Genomic DNA, 23001 nt, shown 5'->3' with positions numbered 1-23001 from the left:
CAAATCCTCGAGGGAGAGTGTCCCCATGTTCGATAAGGAATACTCCTTGATAATAATATAAAAAAAAAAAATAGATACGATTTTTTTCAACTCGTTTGTAAACAAAGTACATGAGGCAAGTATGATAGTGTATTCATATTCACGGATAACCGTTGTGTAATATTAATAACTACACTTGAGTTATTGTTTATTTTAATTGTGTCAAGCACAAAATTCATATTTTACGGAGTTATAAATGTTTATCTCGTGTTGATCAATTGGTAATGTAGTATATTTTGAATGAATTATTGTTGATTAATTTTATTGGGTAAAATAATAAATCTATTTTTTGAAGTGATAAAATGATGTCAATTGAAAAAAAAATACTTCTAAAAGAATTAGGATAAACACAAGTCCCAAATTCACTAGTACAAAAGAGGTATTCCACGTCGGTTATTTTGAGCTTTTTACGTCGGAAAAAATACCGACATTAATGCGAGAGACGTAAATCTACGTCGCCTCTATAAAATCGACGTAAATTTATGTCAGACATTACTAAGGTCCGACGTAAAAATGTAGTAAAAAAATAAATAAATAAAAAACATACCGAGTGCAAGCTTGCAAAACGGCCCGTTCTCCAAGTAGAATGGCCCGTTCTGCATGGAGAACATGCCGTTTTGGATGGAGAACGGGTCGTTCTGCTTGGAGAACGGGCCGTTCTGCCGGTTCTGCTTCGTAGAACAACCCAAAGAAAAGGCCAACAACCCATACAAATAGAATAACCAAAAAATCGAATAGAACATATAGCCACAATAGCAATGTGAAGCAAAAAGGTGTTAACGAAACCCTGATTCATACCTGATGAGCTACAACAGTGTGTGAATGAGTAACAAAGAGTTCAACCCACTCTGCAAAAGACAAAAAAACGATTCAGTAACAAAAGAGAGGGAGAGGGTTTACAGAGAAAAAAAATGAAAAGTGATTAACAGTGAATGCGCGCGGTGTGCCTCGCACTCTCTTATTCAATTTCGCGTCATTTTTTTACGTCGGACCTGGTAGGATCCGACGTAAAATGTCAAATCTATGTCAGACACAACATACATCCGACGTAGATTTGACATTTTACGTCGGACCCTACCAGGTCCAACGTAAAAAAGTTCACGAAAATTATAAAAATGCCACCGCATCTTTTTTACGTCGGATTTTAGTGTGTCAGACATTAAAGAGGTGACGTAATATACTAATTTTTCACTAGTGATTGTAGACCCCTAAAATTGTCCGGGTCGGAAATAAGACTCAAAGACTCTCGAAGACCAAAGGAAAGTCAGCCAGAAGGACTCCTGGAAGACCCTAGGATGATTATCTGTAGGTTTAGAGGTCTTAGAGTAGCTTAAAATAAGGATGTGGGAGAATTGAAGCTCAATACGGCCTCTTAGAAGTTCAGTACGGCCGTACTGAACAATTTGAACTACAATACCGCCGTACTGAAACCAATACGGCCATACTGAAGTTTTTGAACTTCAGTACGGCTGTACTGAAACCAATACGGCCGTATTGAAGTTTTTGAAACTTCAGTACGGCCGTACTGAATTCAATACGGCCGTACTGTAGTTCAAATCTTCAGTACGGGCCGTATTGATGTCAGAGGCCGTACTGCGACTCACTCCTATATATAGGACGTCATTTGGACATTACACACTTTTCCACACTTCTTGGACTCTCTTCTTGAGTATTCTGGGGTTTTTGAGCAGTGTTCTGCCCTAGGAATCTCTCTGAGAGCCGATCCGACGAAGTTCTTGAGTCACGAGCCATTTGCTTGAGTCTCGAACCTAGTCGAAGGGAAATCTTTTTGATTTCCATAGTAAAGATTAATTTTTAGGGAAGGAGCGAGCGAGCGTGTAGTGGGAGGGAGCGCCAAAAAGCCTCCTAACATTTGAATATATAAAAGCACGCTTCAAAGGTTTCTTCTTCAAAATCCTTCCTTTTACTGCTTTCTGATTGTTGCATCGCATGTTTAATTTATTCATCATGTAGATATCTTATTCATAGTCGTTTCTAATAAATAGGGGTAATTTAGTAATTTTACACTGTTATTTATGAAATAATCCGTCATAGGGAACCCGAAAGGGGCGTTGTGGGGTGCTAACACCTTCCCCGCACGTAACCGACTCCCTTACCCAACTCTGGTTGTAATGGCCAAGGTTGATTTGCGAAAATCAATTGCCTTATCCCTTTTTCCAATGTTTTGAGTAAAACATTGGTGGCGACTCCAAGAACCCTTCTTTTTGCGAAAACCACTAATCCATGGAGGGTCCCGCTTGGGATTAACGTGGATTGGTGAATCATTTAATAAAATTGTTAGTTCGATGAGGTCTCAGTTTGAGAATAAGTCGTTCTAACAATCCATCATTTTTCAAAACTTAAAAAGAGTCCAACCATCGTCGCGAATGCCAACGTTCGTTTCGGCGGGTGGCGACAGATGGCGACTCCGCTGGGGAAGCCTCGAGAGTCAGTCCCATTTAGTGATGGATTATTTCTAAAATAATAGTTTAAAATTACTTCATTACCCCTCGCTTGTATGATAATATGTTTTAGCTATGTGGTTTTTAATAACTGTTGTATGTTTAAATTTTCGCAATTGTTTGAAATAAAAATTGCACACAAACCTTTGCACACAACAGTTCCCTCTATACCCGGGGGCATGAGTGGAAAGCCATAGGGAGTGGATGTTAGTACGGCCGGTTGTCGAATGGGTCTAGGTGCCCGTAGACCGTTGTCGGAAAACATCACTCAAGGTGATAACCATGAACTCAAGTCCGACAGTGCGTTGGAACTTTCCATCGACTTACGACGAGAGGAATTGGGTCCCTATAATGGGGGCACCTTGGGGGCCTCAGACCAGTGAGAACAGTTAGAACCTCCTTGAATATGCACTTTTCTGCAGGATACCCCTACCTCGTGATTCGCTCGTGACTGTTCGTGGATGAGTGAATTGTTTGTGCATTGTTTATGTGACATTGTTTGAGCATACATTGCATTATTTAAACATACAACATTCCTTTTTTTTAGAATAAAATAAATAGGAATAAGAATCTTCCATTACATGGTGTTAACATCTACCTTCATCACATTCATATAGGTAGTTTCCCTTTCACCCGAAAAATACAAAAAACAAAATATCCAAAAAAAAAGAGATATTTATCCAAACCAAGCAATATCATGCATCATCTTAGGAGCATCCCGAAAACATGATAATGCTTAGTTGAATATTCATTTTAGGCTCACCAATACTCCTTGACATGAATGAAAGAGACCCACGACTATTGAGTTTCTCCGTTGGGGAGAGGTCATAAGTCAAGGATGGTGGTAAAACTTCGTCTTAAAAAGGCAGCGCCTTAAAGATGGAGGGTTACCAAGCTCATGTCAAGTGTGTATTCACTCCATAAATAAACTAATTAGATTAAACATTCATTTTAGAAAGTGGCTGGTCATCTCTCTGTCCTCACGCGCGCGCAGAAAATCAAGAAGATGGACGCGTTGGAGGAACAAAATAAGAAGCTTACAGCCGAGCTCACACAGCTCAAGGAGCAGATGGCGCAAATGATGGAACTCATGCGTCACCAAAACATGAACGGGGCTCACCACAGTGACCATGAGTCCCATCAAGAGGAGGATCATGAGGAAGAACAAGACCCTCCGCGAGCTGTACCCCTTGGGGCGGGGATTACGATTAGAGAGCCCGAGATTTCAAAAGATCAATTCCGCGCTCTAGAAGACCGACTGAGGGCTATGGAGGGGCATGATTTTGATATCAAAGATGCCGCCGACATGTGTTTAGTGAGGGACATCCAATTCCCTCCCAAATTCAAAGTACCCGATTTCCCAAAGTACGTGGGATCGACTTGCCCCAAAAGTCATCTCACCATGTATTGCCGAAAGATGGCTGCATATGCCACTAATGAAAAGCTCTTAATTCATTGCTTCCAAGAGAGCTTGGCCGACACCGCACTCAACTGGTATATGCAGCTGGATGGGAATCAGGTGCGTACATGGAGGCAGTTGGCCGACGCATTTCTCAAGCGCTACAAGTATAACATCGACCTAACACCCGATAGGTCCGATCTTCAGGCCTTGAGTAAGAAAAATGATGAATCCTTTAAAGCGTACGCCCAACGATGGAGGGAGTTGGCGGCACAAATAGAGCCCCCGCTGTCGGATAAGGAGACGGTGTCCCTATTCATAAACTCGTTGACCGGTCCCTATTATGACAAGATGATAGGGAACACGAACGCTCTTCTCGGACATCATCACCATTGGAGAAAGAGTGGAACAAGGGCTGAAAAGTGGGAAGCTAGCTGGGCCTTCCCAATCATTTGAAGCTAAGAAGACCTTCGGGAAGAAGAAGGAGGGAGGAGTCAATACCGTAAATGTTTCTTTATCTTCTTCCACTTCGAAGTCGGGAAAGTCGCAATACAACCCTGTGAAGAAGTTTGATAAACTTCCGACCACATATAGCGACCTCCTGCCGAAGCTAGTAGAAGCACGTCTTCTAGCTTACATTCCACCAAGGAAGATTGATCCACCTCATCCTGATTGGTACAAACCGCAAGACAAATGTCTATACCATTCGGGGGCATTCAACGGAGAACTGTAGAGCTCTCAAAAATAAGGTCCAAGACCTTATCGATGCTGGGTGGATCACTTTTGATTCGACAGCGCCCGACGTGAGCAAGAATCCTCTGCCGAAGTAGGAGTAGAGAGAAGAGCAAGCCACGATAGGGCCCCTCCACATTTTTCTTTTCTTTCTGGGACTCATGATCAGTACCCGAGATCATGAGATCCTTTTCATGTAAATAAGGGTTTTTTGTACAGTTTTAATACATATCAATAAAGAGGCATTTTTCACATATCATTCTCTCTTTTGTTCTTTTCTCTCTTTCTCTTATTAATATTAATAATTCTAAACCAAAACAGAACCAATAAAAAAATTATGTCTGTAATTGTTCGCTCTGACCGGGATCCGAAAGTTGAGGATGAATGGGTTGAGCAAGACAGTGATGAGGAGGCCATCTCTTCGGATCTGCAAAGACTGCTAGATCAAGAAGCTCGTCTACTCCAACCATGTCAAGAGAAATTGGAGACTGTGAATTTGGGGCAGGGCCGAGAGATAAAAGAGGTCAACATTGGGACCCATATCAGTGATGAAATAAGGACACATATTTCCGCTATGATTATAATAAAATCATTCTTTATTCTTTCTCATTGCTTCTTTTCTTGCTTATAATAAAATTCTAAACCACATTATTTTTAACCCTGTTTGAATAAACATGAATGAGGTTAAAATCATCTTAATAATAATAAACCCGCATCATTTTTATGTGGAAGTGTGTGTGACAACTTGGAGCACCTTCCCTTGGCCTCGACAAGTGCCATCATGGGTAAAAAGAAATCTTTTAAAATAAAAGAAGCTCGGCAGGAAACCCAAAAAGGGGGCTGCGCAAAAATAAGAGCAAAAGACCCGCTAGGAATCCCACGAAAGGGTGACCTAGGCAAAAGTTAGGGTTGCAAAAATGAACAAAAACAAAAGTCCGCTAAAACGCCACAAAAGGGTGTTTTAGGCAAAAATAAGGACAATAAAAAAAACAAAAGAAATCCATGATGGTACCACGAGCCGAATTCAAGAAAGGTTCAAGGGAAGCTATCTAAGTTGTCAAATCACAACGTCAATAAACAAAGATTTTCTTAACTTCATAAGTGTTTAATCAAACAAGCCTAAACACATAAGCCTACCTTGGCCAACCATTCTTACAAAAACCATTTTTGAAAAATAAATCCCCTCTAAAACACAAACTTCAGAACAAAAATATCTTTCCTTTCTTTTCTCTCTTGTCCCAAACGATTTTAGAATAATCTAGTGGAAGCATGGAGAAATAAATCATCACTGAAAATGGATCTAATCTGAATAATAAAATGGTGGAAAAACTGTGCCAAGAATTCAAGATCCAACACCACAACTCTTCCCCATATCGGCCGAAGATGAATGGGACAATCGAGGCTACCAATAAGAACATCAAGAAAATAGTGCAAAAGATGGTTGTCTCATTTAAAGACTGGCACGAAATGTTACCCTTCGCTCTTCATGGTTATAGGACTTCAGTACGCACATCTACAGGAGCTACTCCATTCTCCCTCGTCTATGGGATGGAGGCAATTCTACCCGTCGAAGTCGAAATACCTTCTCTAAGGGTAATCATGGAAGCAAAACTTTCCGAGGCAGAATGGGTTCAAAGCCGATACGACCAGTTGAACCTTATCGAAGAGAAACGGCTGAACGCCATATGCCATGGTCAAGCCTATCAGAGGAAGATCAAAAAGGCTTTTGACAAAAAAGTCCATCCTCGAGTCTACCATGAGGGAGAGTTGGTAATGAAGAAGTTGCTACTCGCCCAAAAGGACAAAATCGGAAAGTGGGCCCCAAATTACGAAGGACCATACGTGGTAAAACGAGCCTTATCAGGAGGAGCATTAATCCTCACAGACATGGATGGAGAAGAACTTCGATACCCAGTGAACGCTGACATGGTAAAGAAGTACTATGCTTGAAGACGTTGCTTGCATAGGCCCGCTAGGATGAAAACCCGAAAAGGGCGTCCTAGGCAAAAGTTAGGGCAACATAAAAAGCCCGCCAGTACAAGGGTACTAGGCAAAACAAAGGCGAATTTATCCCCGCTAGGATACGTCCTAGGCAAAAATTAGGGGCAAAAGAATAAGACACAAAAACAAAGCAAGCAACGATCATTTGAACCGAAAACCGAAAGGCGGTTCAAATGATTATCTTCTAGAAGCAAGTGTCTTGCAGAGTCTACACTCCTGGCTCAGGCATCTCACCCGAAGCAATTAGGGGAACGTAAGAGCAACAATTACAGATATAATTGTTAAGCCTGATGTATATAGCCTACCCTGGCCAGCCATTCTTCAGAAATTCCTTTTGTATATCTGTCTGTAAAAACATTTGTGAATATCAATAAAATATCTATTCATTTCTCTTCTCTCTTGACCATGTGATTATGCCTCTAAATTGGTGTTTCTTAAAAATTGTATGAAATTCCTTTAATAATCAGTCAATAAAGAAAGTTGGAGGGGTTCCTATAAAATCCGTAATCTCCTGCGAAAAAGGCTCACAAAAAAATCTTCCCTCACGTCGATGACAGAAATTCCTCCAAGAAAAGGAGGATAGGGAGAGCCATTCATTTTTCTAAAAACATTAACAAAATAATTAAACTTGCATTTTGTGCATCACACACACATTAGTTGCACATTCAAAGACCTTATCATGAGGCAACCGCATAAAATAGAAAAATAGGAAAAATTGCTTGTGTATGACAGCAGTCAACAGAAAAAGCCAAAAAACGACAAAAAAGGCAAAAATTCAGAAAATCAACCACATCATACAGAATAACTGAGCCTGGAGAGGCTTGCCGAAATAATACTCCCTCATCATACAGAATAACTGAGCCTGGAGAGGCTTGCCGAAATAATACTCCTCAATCGTACAGAATAACTGAGCCTGGAGAGGCTTGCCGAAATAATACTCCTCAATTGTACAGAATAACTGAGCCTGGAGAGGCTTGCCGAAATAATACTCCCCCATCGTACCAAATAACTGAGCCTGGAGAGGCTTGCCGAAATAATACTCCCCAAGAGACATCTCAGCTTACACTCTTGGGCTGAACAGAAAATCAACAAATTGTACAGAATAACTGAGCCTGGAGAGGCTTGTCGAAATAATACTCCCCAGAGACTTCTCAGCTCACTCTCGTGGATCAAATCCCCAGTAAGAGCTATCAAAGCAAGATCAGCAAGATTCCCCAATGGAAGTATGATCATCCAAACAGAATATCCGAGTCAAAGGACTCAGACTTCCTCAGTGGAAGATAGCTTTCCAACTCGAGCGACGAGTGAAGCTAAGCCTGAAGAGGCTTTCTAAATAATACTCTGGGATACATAAGATCTTCAATCCCCATTTGCCTACTCAGAGGCACTCCCTCAAAAAAAAAAAAAAAAAAAAAAAAAAAGAAAAAAAAATCAAAAACATCAACAACCATTCCCCAAGCGGAATCCGGCACTCAGCCGAACACCGAACATCAAGATCATTCGCCTACTCAGAGGCACCCCTTCAAAAGGAGAAAAAAATCGAAAAGATCAATAACCATTCCCCAAGCGGAATCCGGCACTCAGCCGAACACTGAACATCAAGAGCATTCGCCTACTCAGAGGCACTCCTTCAAAAAGAGAAAATCAAAAAAAGATCAATAATCATTCCCCAAGCGGAATTCGGCATTGAGCCAATCATTGTACGTCAAGATGATCCGCCTAACAGAAGAGGCTAATCAAAATCATCACAACAGAATCCCCCAGCGGATAACAGCCTACGCAGAGGCAACAAAACCAGAAAATCAAAAGAGTCACCCGAATAAGGATAACCGACGTCAGCCAACCATAAGGCACCGCTCACATCAGAAAGAGCATCTTTGTGTCTGCACCCCCAAGGAATCAGAAATTCCCCAGTGGGCACCAACTACGCAATGGAAAGTTGGGACACAAGAACCTATGAGTAACTGCACATCCCCTAGACGGATCCCTGCGTTATCCAGCCCTCAGCGGCACCAAAATCAAAAACAAACCGTCGAAGCAGCATCGTGGACTGTGGAGACAAAATCATCACAAATCCCTGGAGAGGGCAAACTCACACTGCCAACGTCGTCAGAAACACGGAGGCAGACCCTGGGGAGGGCAAACCGCAGACCCTGGAGAGGGCAAACTCACGCTACCAAAGTGACCAGAAGCACGGAGGTATGCAACCCTGGGGAGGGCAAACCGCAGACCCTGGAGAGGGCAAACTCACGCTACCAAAGTGACCAGAAGCACGGAGGTATGCAACCCTGGGGAGGGCAAACCGCAGACCCTGGAGAGGGCAAACTCACGCTACCAAAGTGACCAGAAGAACGGAGGTATGCAACCCTGGGGAGGGCAAACCGCAGACCCTGGAGAGGGCAAACTCACGCTACCAAAGTGACCAGAAGCACGGAGGTATGCAACCCTGGGGAGGGCAAACCGCAGACCCTGGAGAGGGCAAACTCACGCTACCAAAGTGACCAGAAGCACGGAGGTATGCAACCCTGGGGAGGGCAAACCGCAGACCCTGGAGAGGGCAAACTCACGCTACCAAAGTGACCAGAAGCACGGAGGTATGCAACCCTGGGGAGGGCAAACCGCAGACCCTGGAGAGGGCAAACTCACGCTACCAAAGTGACCAGAAGCACGGAGGTATGCACCCCTGGGGAGGGCAAACCGTAGACCCTGGAGAGGGCAAACTCACGCTACCAAAGTGATCAGAAGCACGGAGGTACGCAACCCTGGGGAGGGCAAACCGCAGACCCTGGAGAGGGCAAACTCACGCTACCAAAGTGATCAGAAGCACGGAGGTACGCAACCCTGGGGAGGGCAAACCGCAGACCCTGGAGAGGGCAAACTCACGCTACCAAAGTGACTAGAAGCACGGAGGTACGCAACCCTGGGGAGGGCAAACCGCAGACCCTGGAGAGGGCAAACTCACGCTACCCCCGTCGTCACAAACACGGAGGTATGCAGCTTCCGGCTCGAAGGACGAGTGAAGCTAAGCCTGGAGAGGCGGTACTCACGCTACCCCGTCGTCAAAAACACGGAGGTATGCAGCTTCCGGCTCGGGTGTCGAGCGAAGCTAACCCTGGAGAGGGCAAACTCACGCTACCAAGGTTGTCAGAAGCACCGAGGTATGCACGAGCCTGGAGAGGCGACGACTAATACTCAACCTGGAGAGGCTACTCAACAATTTTCCACCGGAAGACACTACAAGTCAGAAGGATGGCCTACTCCCCGGACAATTGGGTCAACTCCTTTACTTGTCAACCGGTACACCAAAAAGCCGTTTGACTAAGTAAAGGGGGGGCAGCTGTAGACCCCTAAAATTTTCCGGGTCGGAAATAAGACTCAAAGACTCTCGAAGACCAAAGGAAAGTCAGCCAGAAGGACTCCTGGAAGACCCTAGGATGATTATCTGTAGGTTTAGAGGTCTTAGAGTAGCTTAAAATAAGGATGTGGGAGAATTGAAGCTCAATACGGCCTCCTAGAAGTTCAGTACGGCCGTACTGAACAATTTGAACTACAATACGGCCGTACTGAAACCAATACGGCCATACTGAAGTTTTTGAACTTTAGTACGGCCGTACTGAAACCAATACGGCCGTATTGAAGTTTTTGAAACTTCAGTACGGCCGTACTGAATTCAATACGGCCGTACTGTAGTTCAAATCTTCAGTACGGGCCGTATTGATGTCAAAGGCCGTACTGCGCCTCACTCCTATATATAGGACGTCATTTGGACGTCATTACACACTTTTCCACACTTCTTGGACTCTCTTCTTGAGTATTCTGGGGTTTTTGAGCAGTGTTCTGCCCTAGGAATCTCTCTGAGAGCCGATCCGACGAAGTTCTTGAGTCACGAGCCATTTGCTTGAGTCTCGAACCTAGTCGAAGGGAAATCTTTTTGATTTCCATAGTAAAGATTAATTTTTAGGGAAGGAGCGAGCGAGCGTGTAGTGGGAGGGAGCGCCAAAAAGCCTCCTAACATTTGAATATATAAAAGCACGCTTCAAAGGTTTCTTCTTCAAAATCCTTCCTTTTACTGCTTTCTGATTGTTGCATCGCATGTTTAATTTATTCATCATGTAGATATCTTATTCATAGTCGTTTCTAATAAATAGGGGTAATTTAGTAATTTTACACTGTTATTTATGAAATAATCCGTCATAGGGAACCCGAAAGGGGCGTTGTGGGGTGCTAACACCTTCCCCGCACGTAACCGACTCCCTTACCCAACTCTGGTTGTAATGGCCAAGGTTGATTTGCGAAAATCAATTGCCTTATCCCTTTTTCCAATGTTTTGAGTAAAACATTGGTGGCGACTCCAAGAACCCTTCTTTTTGCGAAAACCACTAATCCATGGAGGGTCCCGCTTGGGATTAACGTGGATTGGTGAATCATTTAATAAAATTGTTAGTTCGATGAGGTCTCAGTTTGAGAATAAGTCGTTCTAACAATCCATCATTTTTCAAAACTTAAAAAGAGTCCGACCATCGTCGCGAATGCCAACGTTCGTTTCGGCGGGTGGCGACAGTGATTATTTCAACTGAATTATTGTCAAATGTAATCCTAGAATTATTTTAATATTATTTTTTATTTTAAATTACTAGAGAGAAAAAAAAAATCACTAGTTCCCATAGATATCAATGGATATCTACGAGTAATAATAAAATATGTGAATACTTACTTAAATTTTATTCAAGGAATGTATATTATAGTTGTTTGATTTTCATCTAAGTATCACAGTAGTGCAATATTTTAAGAATAATTTTTAAACTGAAATGCATTTTAGTTTTCCAAAAAAAAAACGAGGAGGTGGTATGTGAAAATAAAAACTGTGAAAATGTTATTAATCTTCATTCAAGACCATATACATTATGAACTTTATTCATTTGTTAAATAAATTTATTAGTGTAGTAATCTATACTAATTGATATTAGTATATATATATATTATATATATAAAGGAGATATTCATTTCATTAACTACATTGATTTTCACATTTGATAGATCATTATACTCTTTTATTATTAAAAAAATAAAAAATAAATATTTTAATTAAATTCATAACTTAAATTCAAAAACTTAATATTTGAGGATTAATCACAACACCAATTAAACTAACATATTTTTTATTAATTAATCTCAATTTTCATTTTATTTTTAATAAAACCACTACCCGATAGTGAGGTAGCCCTCACTCCACACCCAATTTGGTGTGATACACAAATATCTTGGGAAAGCAATTGCTTTTATCTTTATCGGATGAGGAAGATTAGAAGTCGATCTTTTACCTTTACATTACTTTCTGAATTTGAGTTCAATTATAGATATACTTTTAAAAGTTCTATTGGTTGATGTCTCAATATAGATATTTTCTAAAAAGTAAAGAGGGGTTAAGGCCACCTTGTCTGCCTTTAGCAATTTTCATGTATTCTCTTTTCACTTTTTCAAAAGAGAAGCAGTGATCTGTTGTCTCAAGGAAGATATTTTCTATAAAAATCATAGGTTTAGTTCTTAGAAATTCGAATAATATGTATAACATCCTACATTTTATACATAAAATAAATAAATAAAAATCATAGAACAATAAAATACATTTTAAGGGAATATTCCGGTTATGGTAATTGTTATCTATTAAAAATTATTTTTGAAAAATTATTTAGACTTTTTTTTTTTCTTTTGCTTTGGATCTTTGGTATTTAAAATTCGCAATTAACCCGAGCCAAGTTTATGACGAAAAAACTCTCAACTATTTTTATTCATAAAACTCAAATGAAAATATTTATTTAGGAGCGTCAATTTTTATTTTTCTTTTGTTACTTGAGCTGATACAAATGTGTAAAAAAGTTAAATATTAGATTAAGCTAATTTTTAGTTAATTTTTTTGCTGTATAGTCTCTTTGACAATGATCTTATTTTGATAATTTTTTTCAAAAACACTTGTAGAAAAACAAAATAAGAAGCTAAAATAAATTTAAAAATTATAAAATAAAAGCATTTTTATTTAATTTCTCAAAACAAAAAAAAAAACAAGGTGCATAACTAAAACTGAGAAAAACAAATAGAGGTTGCATAAGTTATAATATTCATTTAGTTTATAGGAAAAAAGTTATTTGTTTTATTTTTTATTTTTAATAAAAATTTGTGCAATATCCAAACATAGTAATATATATGATTGAGAGACAAGCCCTCGTGTCAATTAGATAAAATCCTCTACAAAATGACAATTTTAGGAAATACTTTTGGTAAAATAAAATAAAATAAAATAAAAAGAACTCCTTTTTGTCAGACCAAATATTATTGGTTTCTAACTTTCTTTCTAATACATTCATTGATTTTTATTGTCCATTTATCCACTAGAATATTCTCTCTCTCTCTTTTTTTGTATAGAGAATATCCTTATTTAAGAACACAAAATTAATATATTTTTTTTCAAGAAAGTGTAACTTTCACCATATCAGTCCAATAAAAATAAAGTGATACTTTCAATTGTGATTCTATGTCCTTAGAATTTTAATCGTGACTTCATTTAATATTGACTCCATGTCCTTTGAATTTAGGATGTAATAATTCAACAAGATTTTGTACTTTATAGCTAGCTTACTCAGCTACAACACAATAAGAAACATAAATATAATTTAACCTAAGATCATGTAACGAATAAATGACTAAAAAATATAAAATCCAACAATGGGATATAGTCAAATCATGTTCACACACACACACACACACACACACACACACACACATATATATATATATATATATATATATATATATAATTATCAGGCTGTAAAACATAAAAGTCATAAGTATGACACCTCAACCTAATCGCCCTCAAGCCTAATTTTACCTTACTCTCATAATAATATGACTATCACAGACCGAAAATATATATATATATAAAGTAAAGGTAAATTCATAATCAAGAAAATAACATAGTATAGAATCAATAAACTAACTGCACAAACAACTTCATTAACACACGACAACAACCTAAGGCTCAATTTAACAACACAAGTTAACCTATCAACACAATTTTAAAACTTAACAACTTTTCAACTTACAACATAATTGTACAACACATCATCATATCAACTTAGCATATGAACAACATAACTTAACAACACAACTCATTAACACAATTACTTTATGTGTTGTCACGCATTTTAACAAAGAGATCTCTTATAACACAAGTCAGCAATATAAGTTAGGGATGACAATAGGGCGGAGCAAGTGTGGGTTTCAATATCCCTATCCTCCTCCTTGAGTTCGTATCCTATATTCATCCTCGTTCCCATACTTGTTTCAATATCTCCATCCTTGTCCTTGAGTTCATATCCTATATTCATCCTTGTTCTCATACTTGACGAGTGTAGAATTTGTTGTGTCCCATCTCCATCTTCATCAAGTATTAGGCATACCTGTTCCTTCCACGAAATTAATTAAATAATTTTTCTGTAAAAAAATTATAAAAAAATAAGAATTCTAACACAAAGTAGTAATTACAAAATTACATTAATTAAATTTCATCTGACATAAATTTAAAATAGAGTAAAAATTACATAAATCTCAAGTGAATTCTAAAAAATTGAATTAAATTTCTAGAAATTTAAAGCAAGTATGGACAATGACGGGTATAAGGTGGGTGAGTATATATCCATCCCCATCCCTAGTTTAATAAATCAGGTATTATCCGTACCTAGTTAAACTAGGTATTCCTCGTTAAAGTTGAGGCGAGTTTGGGTGTTACTCATAGGTACAAGTTTATTTGTCATCCTTATTTAAGTGGTTTGACCCTATCGAACTAACTACAACATGGTCTTTTTTTTTTACTAGATCAACAAAAAATTTGGATATCAATGTATAATACAACACGATTTCTTGAATTTTGTCACTTACACTAAAAAAGTTCATAACCCATCGTCAGGTATAACATGGCTTGGGTGCGGGCCTCTATGACATTGGCATGCATTAACCATGTCACATATATATGGGAATAGCCCTCCGCTTATCCTCACGATACCACATAATTTTCCAATAATCAATTACGGATTTTACCCCTTAACTTCATACCTTACTCAATGTGTCTAAACTAGTATGCCTCAACTTGGCCCCCATACAATATCAACTAAGGACTCAAAGGAGAATCAACACTCCACTTCAAGAGATAACAATACTTAAGAAGAGTTTTTCAATAATTGGACTCTTAGAGCTCCACAATACATATCCACATAATGAGATATTTCAACTTTTAAAACAACACCTCTCCTTTAGTTCTAAGTTAATAATACAGTTCAACATCATGCATCATGTATCATATCAACATAACTCAACACGATAACATACCTCGTGTGCCTCACAACACAACAACATACCACATGTACATCACAACACAACACTATGCAACAATATGCCTTATGCATTTATAACATAACCCTACACATAGAGAGAACATAGCTTAGAAGCAACAAGTCTCAAAGAGACAGTCACTCCAAGCCATGAAGAGCACACTCTAAGCGAACAAAATTTTCTCTAAGCAACCATAGCTTGCTCTTAGCGAGCTCAGTCCGAGAGCACTCCTGAAAGGTGTGATCAACTCGCTTAAGTGAGTAAGTTATCGCTTTAAGCGGAAAAGATTTACTTAAAGTAACAAACGAGTACTCCAAGTGAGCCAAGTCAAAGAGTACCTTTGAAATGGTCTCACCAACTCGCTTTAGCGAGTAAGTTCTTGTTTTAAGCGAACACATCAATGCAAAAAAACACAACTCAAGAACAAAGTTTATCAACTTAAACAATTCAACCATTATCAACAATTTCAATCCTTCCATCCATACCAAACAACATACAATCTTCAAAAGCAACACATATACGTCATAACAAATTAGATTCAACAAGGAAATCAACATGCAACCACTCTAGAATTCAAAGAATAAATTTCCCTTCCATCCCACCATGAACAACAAGGAAACCTTGAACATCAATCTTTTCTATTCTCAAATTCAACATCAAAGCACCCAATGGCTAAATCAATGCATAAATGACACATACAACACAACAAAGGTTAATCTACAAGCTTATCTTACCTCGATTCTCCCATAGATGAGGAAAAGAAGGAAAAACAAGACACCCCGAGCTCTTACTGTTCGACAACTTCGAACCTTCGATTCTCAACTCTCAAACCTCAAATCCCAAATTTGCTACCACAATCTATGCTTTGGGGAAGGATAGGGGGCTTTCATGAAGTTAAAAGGAAGAATAGTCTTCTATTGTTCTAGAGCCTATCTCTTGAAAACCATTCTCTAGAATTTTAAAAAAAATGAACTTATAAAATTCTAATCTTAAAAAAATCTTATATACTTTCTCTTAAACATAGTCAACTTTGACTTCAACATGAAATAATTCTCAACAACTAAAATTATAAGAATTTCTTTATTCTTAGAATTTTAAAATACTAAAACAACACATCATCAATTAAATAATATAATTAAATAAATAATAATTTACAACACACCATTACATGTATTTTATTGCTCAACACCTAATAATATAAGATTAGGCTTAATAACCGATTGAATCGGTATGGTGTGGAGAGTTGGGTATATGTACAAGAATCCTAAAATAATATATATATATATATATATATATATATATATATATATATATATATATATATATATATATATATAATATACAATAACAGTATAAATTGCAACTTTATAATGTAGTCACATTCTCTGCTCCAAATGTTTTTTTTCTTTCTATATTCCTTATTTAATTATTAGATTATTCTAGTTGGTTCTTTGTTTTTTGTAACAGTTGTATTATTTCAATTCATCATTTTTTTAATGGTTTTATAATTAGACATTAGATCCATAAGTATATTAATTGCTAGTAGTTAGATTCCTGATTATAATTGAGAATTGAGAAGATTTTTTTTTTTTGGAAGATTCAAAACTCATTTAATTGGATTTTATGTCTTGAAATGAATAAACTAGTTTCGGGCGATCATCTTGATACAAACCCATAAATAAATATAAGCTATTATACATTTATCAAAAGAATATTGTTAAGCTTTTCGAGTCAGCTTAGAAACTCCAGACTTGCAAACAAGTAATTGGGAAATAAACTCTTTTCCATTCCTCATTCAAAGAATTACATTCTTATTTATAAACTAAAAGAAATAACTAATGATAACAAAATCTAATCATATCTACTGCAACTACTTAATTGATAAAAGGATAAACTAATGATAACTGTCTTATCCAATGAATATTAAGTAACGAAATCTTTTATCCAGCTGGGTGCTCTTCGTACACGTGTGGGTACATCCCTTTTTGCATGGGTTGTATCAAATATTGAAATGATTTCACGTAAAATGTAAAAATGCAGCAATAAAAATGTGCTTTATATTTATTAATATTATGTCTATATTCAATTATTCGGTATTCTCCTTTTTCCCTTAATGACAAAAATTAAAATTGTGATCAATATTACTCTTACAAAAGGAGTTGCATTGTTGAGGACAAGCGGAAGATTTCATAGCACCAAACACATCATGCATGACCCATTTGCTATAAGAGGATTCATGCCATGCCTCACTTGGGAACACGATCTCACACTCATGCATAAATAAGTAGACAACAACTAGTTATTTCAGGGAACGTGTAAAGAGACACATTTGTGTTCTTCCAATTCATTCAAAGCTTACCACAGACAAAAATTGGTGAGATGGGTTACTAAAATTACATATCCCAGCAAGGATATTTCATGTGTTTTCTTTTCTTTCTTCTTCTTTCACGTGTACAATAGCATGTAAACATGTTACTAGGACTTTTGTGTTCTTTTCCCTTGTTATGTTCGCAGGAAAATACAACATGAACAAAGTTTGGTTCCTTGTCCTTGTGATCCTCTACGGTGGCTTTTCCTCAAAAGGAAGCAGCAATGTTTCTACAAGACCAAGTTCCGTTAACATTGGGGCAATTTTATCTTTCAACTCTACAATTGGAAGAGTGGCTAAAGTTGCCATACAAGCTGCAGTGGATGATATAAACTCCGACGCCATGATTCTGAATGGAACTAAGCTTAATATTTCAATACTGGACACCAAATTATCCACTGGATTCCTAGGAATCATGGCTTGTATGTCCTTGCAAACATATCACACTTTCCCACTTCACTCTTTCGCACGTTTTCCCACAGAAACATATTTGATATTTCTTAGTTACTAACTTGTTATTTTTTATTACAGCATTAAGATTAATGGAGAATGATACTGTGGCCATAATTGGTCCACAGTTCTCGGTCATGGCTCATGTGATTTCACATATTGCAAATGAGATTCAAGTGCCTCTACTTTCATTTGCAGCAACAGACCCTACACTGACTTCACTGCAGTTCCCATATTTTGTTAGAACAACACATAGTGATTTGTATCAGATGACTGCTGTGGCAGAAATTGTTGATCACTTTCAATGGAGAGATGTTATAGCCATATACGTTGATGATGATCATGGAAGAAATGGGGTAGCTGCCTTAGGGGATAAGCTAACAGAGAAACGTTGTAAAATATCATATAAAGTACCCTTTAGGCCAAATAACATAACCCGAGAAGAAATAAACAGTGAATTAGTTAAGGTAGCTTTAATAGAATCACGGGTAATAATTCTTCACATATACTCTACTTTTGGTCTAGAATTACTTCATGTGGCTCAATCACTTGGCATGATGACAAGTGGTTATGTGTGGATAGCCACAGATTGGCTTTCTACAGTGCTAGATTCAGATCCATCATTGTCCACTTCTCCAGCCATGAATGACATCCAAGGTGTTATCACCTTGCGCATTCATACACCAGATTCAAACATCAAAAAAACATTTATTTCTAGGTGGAAAAAACTGACCCAAAAAGAAGATCCTAATCATGATCCTTTTGGGTTAAATATCTTCGGTTTATACGCATATGACACTGTCTGGGTACTTGCTCATGCACTTGACGCAATTTTAAAGGATGGAGGAAATTTATCATTTTCAAATGATTCAAGTTCAAACATGTTAAAGGGGGACACCCTTCTCCTAGATGCTATGGGGGTGTTTGTTAATGGTAGCATGTTGCTTAAAAAAATTTTAGAGGTCAACACAACTGGTTTAACAGGCCAAATGTTGTTTGACTCAAATGGAAATTTAATGCATCCAGCATATGAAATAATTAATGTGATAGGAACTGGAATTAGGAGGATTGGTTATTGGTCTGAAACCTCTGGTCTCCACACTGGTGAAGCTCCTAATCATTCCAATTCTAGTGAAGGACTATATGGTGTCATTTGGCCTGGTCAAACAACTCAAACCCCACGTGGTTGGACTTTTGGCACCAATGGAAGACAATTGAGAATTGGGGTGCCACTTGAAGTTAATTTTCGTGAGTTTGTGTCGAGAATTGAGGGAACTGACATGTTTGGTGGTTATTGCATAGATGTGTTTACTGCTGCTCTAAACTTGTTGCCTTATCCGGTTCCATTCAAGTTTATTCCATATGGTAATGGTAAAATCAACCCGTCAAGTTTAGAACTTCTTCATTTGATGACAAATGGTGTGAGTATCTAAGTTGTCATTATCTATCTTCATTTTTTGTATCATGTTGCTTTGTTAGTTTTGAATTCTTGCGTTGAAATTGCTTCTATTTAGCGTAGGCCTTTGATGCTGTGGTGGGGGACATTACCATTACTACAAACCGAGCTAAGATAGTGGATTTTACACAGCCATATGTTGAGTCTGGGCTAGTTGTTGTGGCACCTATCAAGAAGTTGAAATCTAGTGCTTGGGCTTTCCTCACACCATTCGCTCCAATCATGTGGTTTGTGACAGGAATGTTTTTCTTGGTGGTGGGAGCTGTGGTGTGGATTTTAGAGCGTCGCATAAATGATGACTTTAGAGGCCCTGCCAGAAGACAATTAGTCACCATTATCTGGTAATTAAGTGGCAAAACAATTTTTAAACGTGGTCTTAATTAACTTCTTTGATTCGTTCATCATATGATCACTTGCATACTTTATCAATTGCTGACATCTTAATCATTTATCTATGCAGGTTTAGCTTCTCAACCCTATATTTTGCACAGAGTAAGTGGTTGGATAATTCCTTTAACTAGTTATCCTTTCTGCTTTCCTCATGTTAATGTACTGAACAAAAACTCGATTTTTAACAAACTCTAGAGAACCAATAAACCTACAAGCTTTATGCTATTATGTGGAAGCACATGAATGATTTTACATCCAACACATTTTCTAGCACAGTTGACTTTTCCACCTTAAAAGTGGGAATAAAAAACTCATTTTACCTTGTTAAGAAATTCTAGTTATTGTCAAGATGGACCGCCAGAATCCAATTCATAATCCCGTTCATAAATGTTTTAATACTGTTACATAATTACTTTACCCTTCATTATTGTGTACTCCACTTAAGGTTTAGTACTTTTATGTGTTGCCTCTTTGTATTCTCTTTTTATTACCTTTATCACTTTATGTATTTTTTTTACTTAGTTGTATATTCTAGTCTTACATCTAACAAAAACCCCTTCTGTGTTGGAACAAATTCATAACAGTAGCGTATCTCTACTGCCATCTGTTTTTGCATTTTGTTACATATCATACTTAGCTAGCTTTGTGTAACAGACTTTTGTAATTCAATTTTTTAACTTCACTCTATTTATTTGGAGAAACTCAAGTCTCATCTATCCTATATCGTTAAAAATGGCTACCTACCATTTATCAATGCATCAAGCCAAATAGTACCTGGCATGAGGATATATACCGGGAAAAAACTTTAATCTTATATCGACTAGAGATTAGGCAAATAAAGAATATATAAGTTAAAAACAATTCACGCCTTGTTGTTGTTATTCATTACTGCTATAGATGCTTGTAATTGTATTACATTTTAGATCAATAAAAATACACTTTTTTGTAACCTCTATACTATGCAGAAGAGAAAACTGTGAGCACCCTTGGTCGTTTTCCAAGACTATCCTCTGATGTTGTTATTCATTACAGCTATAGATGCTTGTAATTGTATTACATTTTAAATCAATAAAAATACACTTTTTTGTAACCTCTATACTATGCAGGAGAGAAAACTGTGAGCACCCTTGGTCGTTTTGTGCTTATCATATGGCTGTTTGTGGTATTGATACTGAACTCAAGCTATACTGCAAGCTTGACCTCCATACTAACCGTGGAACAGCTCTCTTCCCCAGTTAAGGGAATTGAAAGCTTAGTAACAAGCAACGAACGCATTGGTTTCCAAAGGGATGCGTTTTCTGAAAATTATCTGACTGATGAGCTAAACATACACAAGTCAAGGCTTGTTCCTCTAACCTCCATATCAGAGTATGAAAAGGCCTTGAAGGATGGACCAGCTAGTGGTGGTGTTGCTGCAATAATAGATGAGCGTCCATACATGGAACTCTTCCTATCAACTAGATGTGAATTTAGTATTATTGGTCGAGAGTTCACTAAGAACGGATGGGGATTTGTAAGTATAAATCCATTTCTCTTCTGCGAAACTCAACTTCACATATGCCACATGCATCATGCAAAGTATTAAGATAAGTGGTTGTTTATAAAGATATGCATAATCCTTTCCGTATACTTCATAGAGCATGTTTGGATACAATCTATAAGAGTTTTTGGAAGTTTCTCCACTAAATTTAAAGAGTATTTTTTGGTTGAAAAACTTTTTAAACTCCTTCTAAGTTTGTATTGAAACATGACTATATTTCAATTTCTCATAACTCATTATCTCTCTCTCACATGTTCAAAAGAAAGTTTAACGTAGCCAGAGAATATTCATTTCACCTGATTATGCATAAACTAATTTTAACTAGTAAAAAAGTTTATTTCAAACAAGTCAAAAATGAAAAATGTATTCATTTTTTCTTCTTATTTTCTTCTCCTAAATGTATTTGTGGAGAGGTTTATCCAAATAGGCTATAGATCTATTTTATAATCCTAAATGTGTTTATGAAGTAGTAAGCACGTGATCATAAGTTCAGACTCTGATCCATCATTGTTATTCCGATGCATAAAGAATATTTCTCCCTCGAAGACTTTCACAAGAAATCCCAATACAGATCTACTTGCCTAGTGGAACCACACACTATATCCATTAGAACCGTGTGAACCCCACACACTGCTAAGTGTCTATCTCTATCCTCTTAAAAGTCCCAAATTCATGCTGTTATGTATGTATGATCATCATATATTGTTGCCAGCCAAGTAGTTTGAAGTTTGAACATGTTTTAATTATAAATTACAGGCCTTCCCAAAGGACTCTCCCTTAGCAATTGACATGTCCACTGCGATCCTAAAACTATCAGAGAATGGTGACCTTCAGAGAATTCACGACAAATGGCTAACAAGAAGAGCTTGCAGCTCACAGGGTGCAAAAGAAAGCATTGACAGACTTGAGTTAAAAAGCTTTTGGGGTCTGTTCCTACTGAGTGGTGCAGCATGCTTCATTGCTCTCCTTTGCTATGTTACAAGAATGGCCTACCGTTTTAGCAGACACTCAAATACTAACCTTGAGGGCTCATCAAACTCTACTCGTCTTCGATCATTTATTTCCTATGTCAATGAAAAAGAAGGGGAAGACAAAATATGAGGCATAACCTATAGAAAGGTACTAGTGCATGAACATGGATATTTTGATGACACGTGTGTTGGTGCATGCCCATGTTGAAAATAATGCCACTACCAAAGGTTAAGTACCAAAACCTGTGCTATAGGTGTAGTTACACCAATGACACCTAATGTCTGGGATCACCAGGTAAGTCATGATGACTTTATGAGTGTGATTAAATCACTTGAATGAATGTTTACCAGCAGATTACTCTGCACTTTTCTTCATAACAATATCCATGAATGTTATTAGAAGGTTTCCAACTATTTTTTTTATTTATCTATCAGCAAATGACAGACCTATTATATTATAATAGAAGTGAATAAATCCTAATTTTAATTAAATTATTAGTATATGTTTAAAATATTGTCTTTTTGTAGGTCCAAATTTTATATATTGCATTCATTAATAATTATTTTAGACATTTATATATATTTTGATATATATATATATATATATATATGACGATGATTATCATTAATTTTTCTTTTAAAAAAATTATCTCCACTATTTGAAGAACTTAAATAGAATGGTGGGAAAAGAATAAATGGTTTTTTTTTTTTTTCGGTGTATGAGAATAAATGGTATTTGTTCCATTGTTTGGATTAATAAAATGAGGATGGAATTCAATGGAAACCAGGAAGGAAACCTATTCCATCTCAT

At 37.4% G+C, this 23001-nt stretch overlaps 1 protein-coding gene across 3 annotated transcripts; it reads left to right on the top strand.

The window, feature by feature from the left end:
* Positions 1-17177: 17177 nt before the first annotated feature.
* LOC109811487 (glutamate receptor 3.6) lies at positions 17178-22679 on the top strand. 3 transcript variants are annotated; one of them, XM_083075264.1, is made up of 7 exons: positions 17178-17389; positions 17495-17805; positions 17915-19254; positions 19353-19630; positions 19750-19781; positions 20786-21192; positions 21976-22679. In XM_083075264.1, the coding sequence occupies exons 2-7, from the start codon at positions 17520-17522 to the stop codon at positions 22318-22320; spliced, it is 2688 nt and encodes an 895-aa protein (XP_082931390.1). In that variant the 5' UTR covers positions 17178-17389; positions 17495-17519; the 3' UTR covers positions 22321-22679. The 3 variants fall into 3 exon arrangements, with proteins under 3 accessions (XP_082931390.1, XP_020230833.2, XP_029129834.1); XM_029274001.2 differs by having other exon boundaries at positions 17179-17389; positions 17530-17805; XM_020375244.3 differs by having other exon boundaries at positions 17178-17805.
* The last annotated feature ends 322 nt before the right edge of the window (positions 22680-23001 follow it).

Source organism: Cajanus cajan, chromosome 5 (assembly GCF_000230855.2).
Source record: "Cajanus cajan strain Asha chromosome 5, NIPB_CcT2T_4, whole genome shotgun sequence".
Lineage (NCBI taxonomy): Eukaryota > Viridiplantae > Streptophyta > Magnoliopsida > Fabales > Fabaceae > Cajanus > Cajanus cajan.
This window is presented reverse-complemented; position numbering and strand designations above follow the sequence as displayed.

Excerpts from the sequence above, each read along its gene's own strand:
- LOC109811487 (XM_083075264.1), top strand. The coding sequence starts at position 17,520 with ATGTTCGCAGGAAAATACAACATGAACAAAGTTTGGTTCCTTGTCCTT. Across the intron at positions 19,255-19,352 it reads TTCATTTGATGACAAATGGT|GCCTTTGATGCTGTGGTGGG; the intron begins GTGAGTATCTAA and ends TATTTAGCGTAG. Across the intron at positions 21,193-21,975 it reads CTAAGAACGGATGGGGATTT|GCCTTCCCAAAGGACTCTCC; the intron begins GTAAGTATAAAT and ends TATAAATTACAG.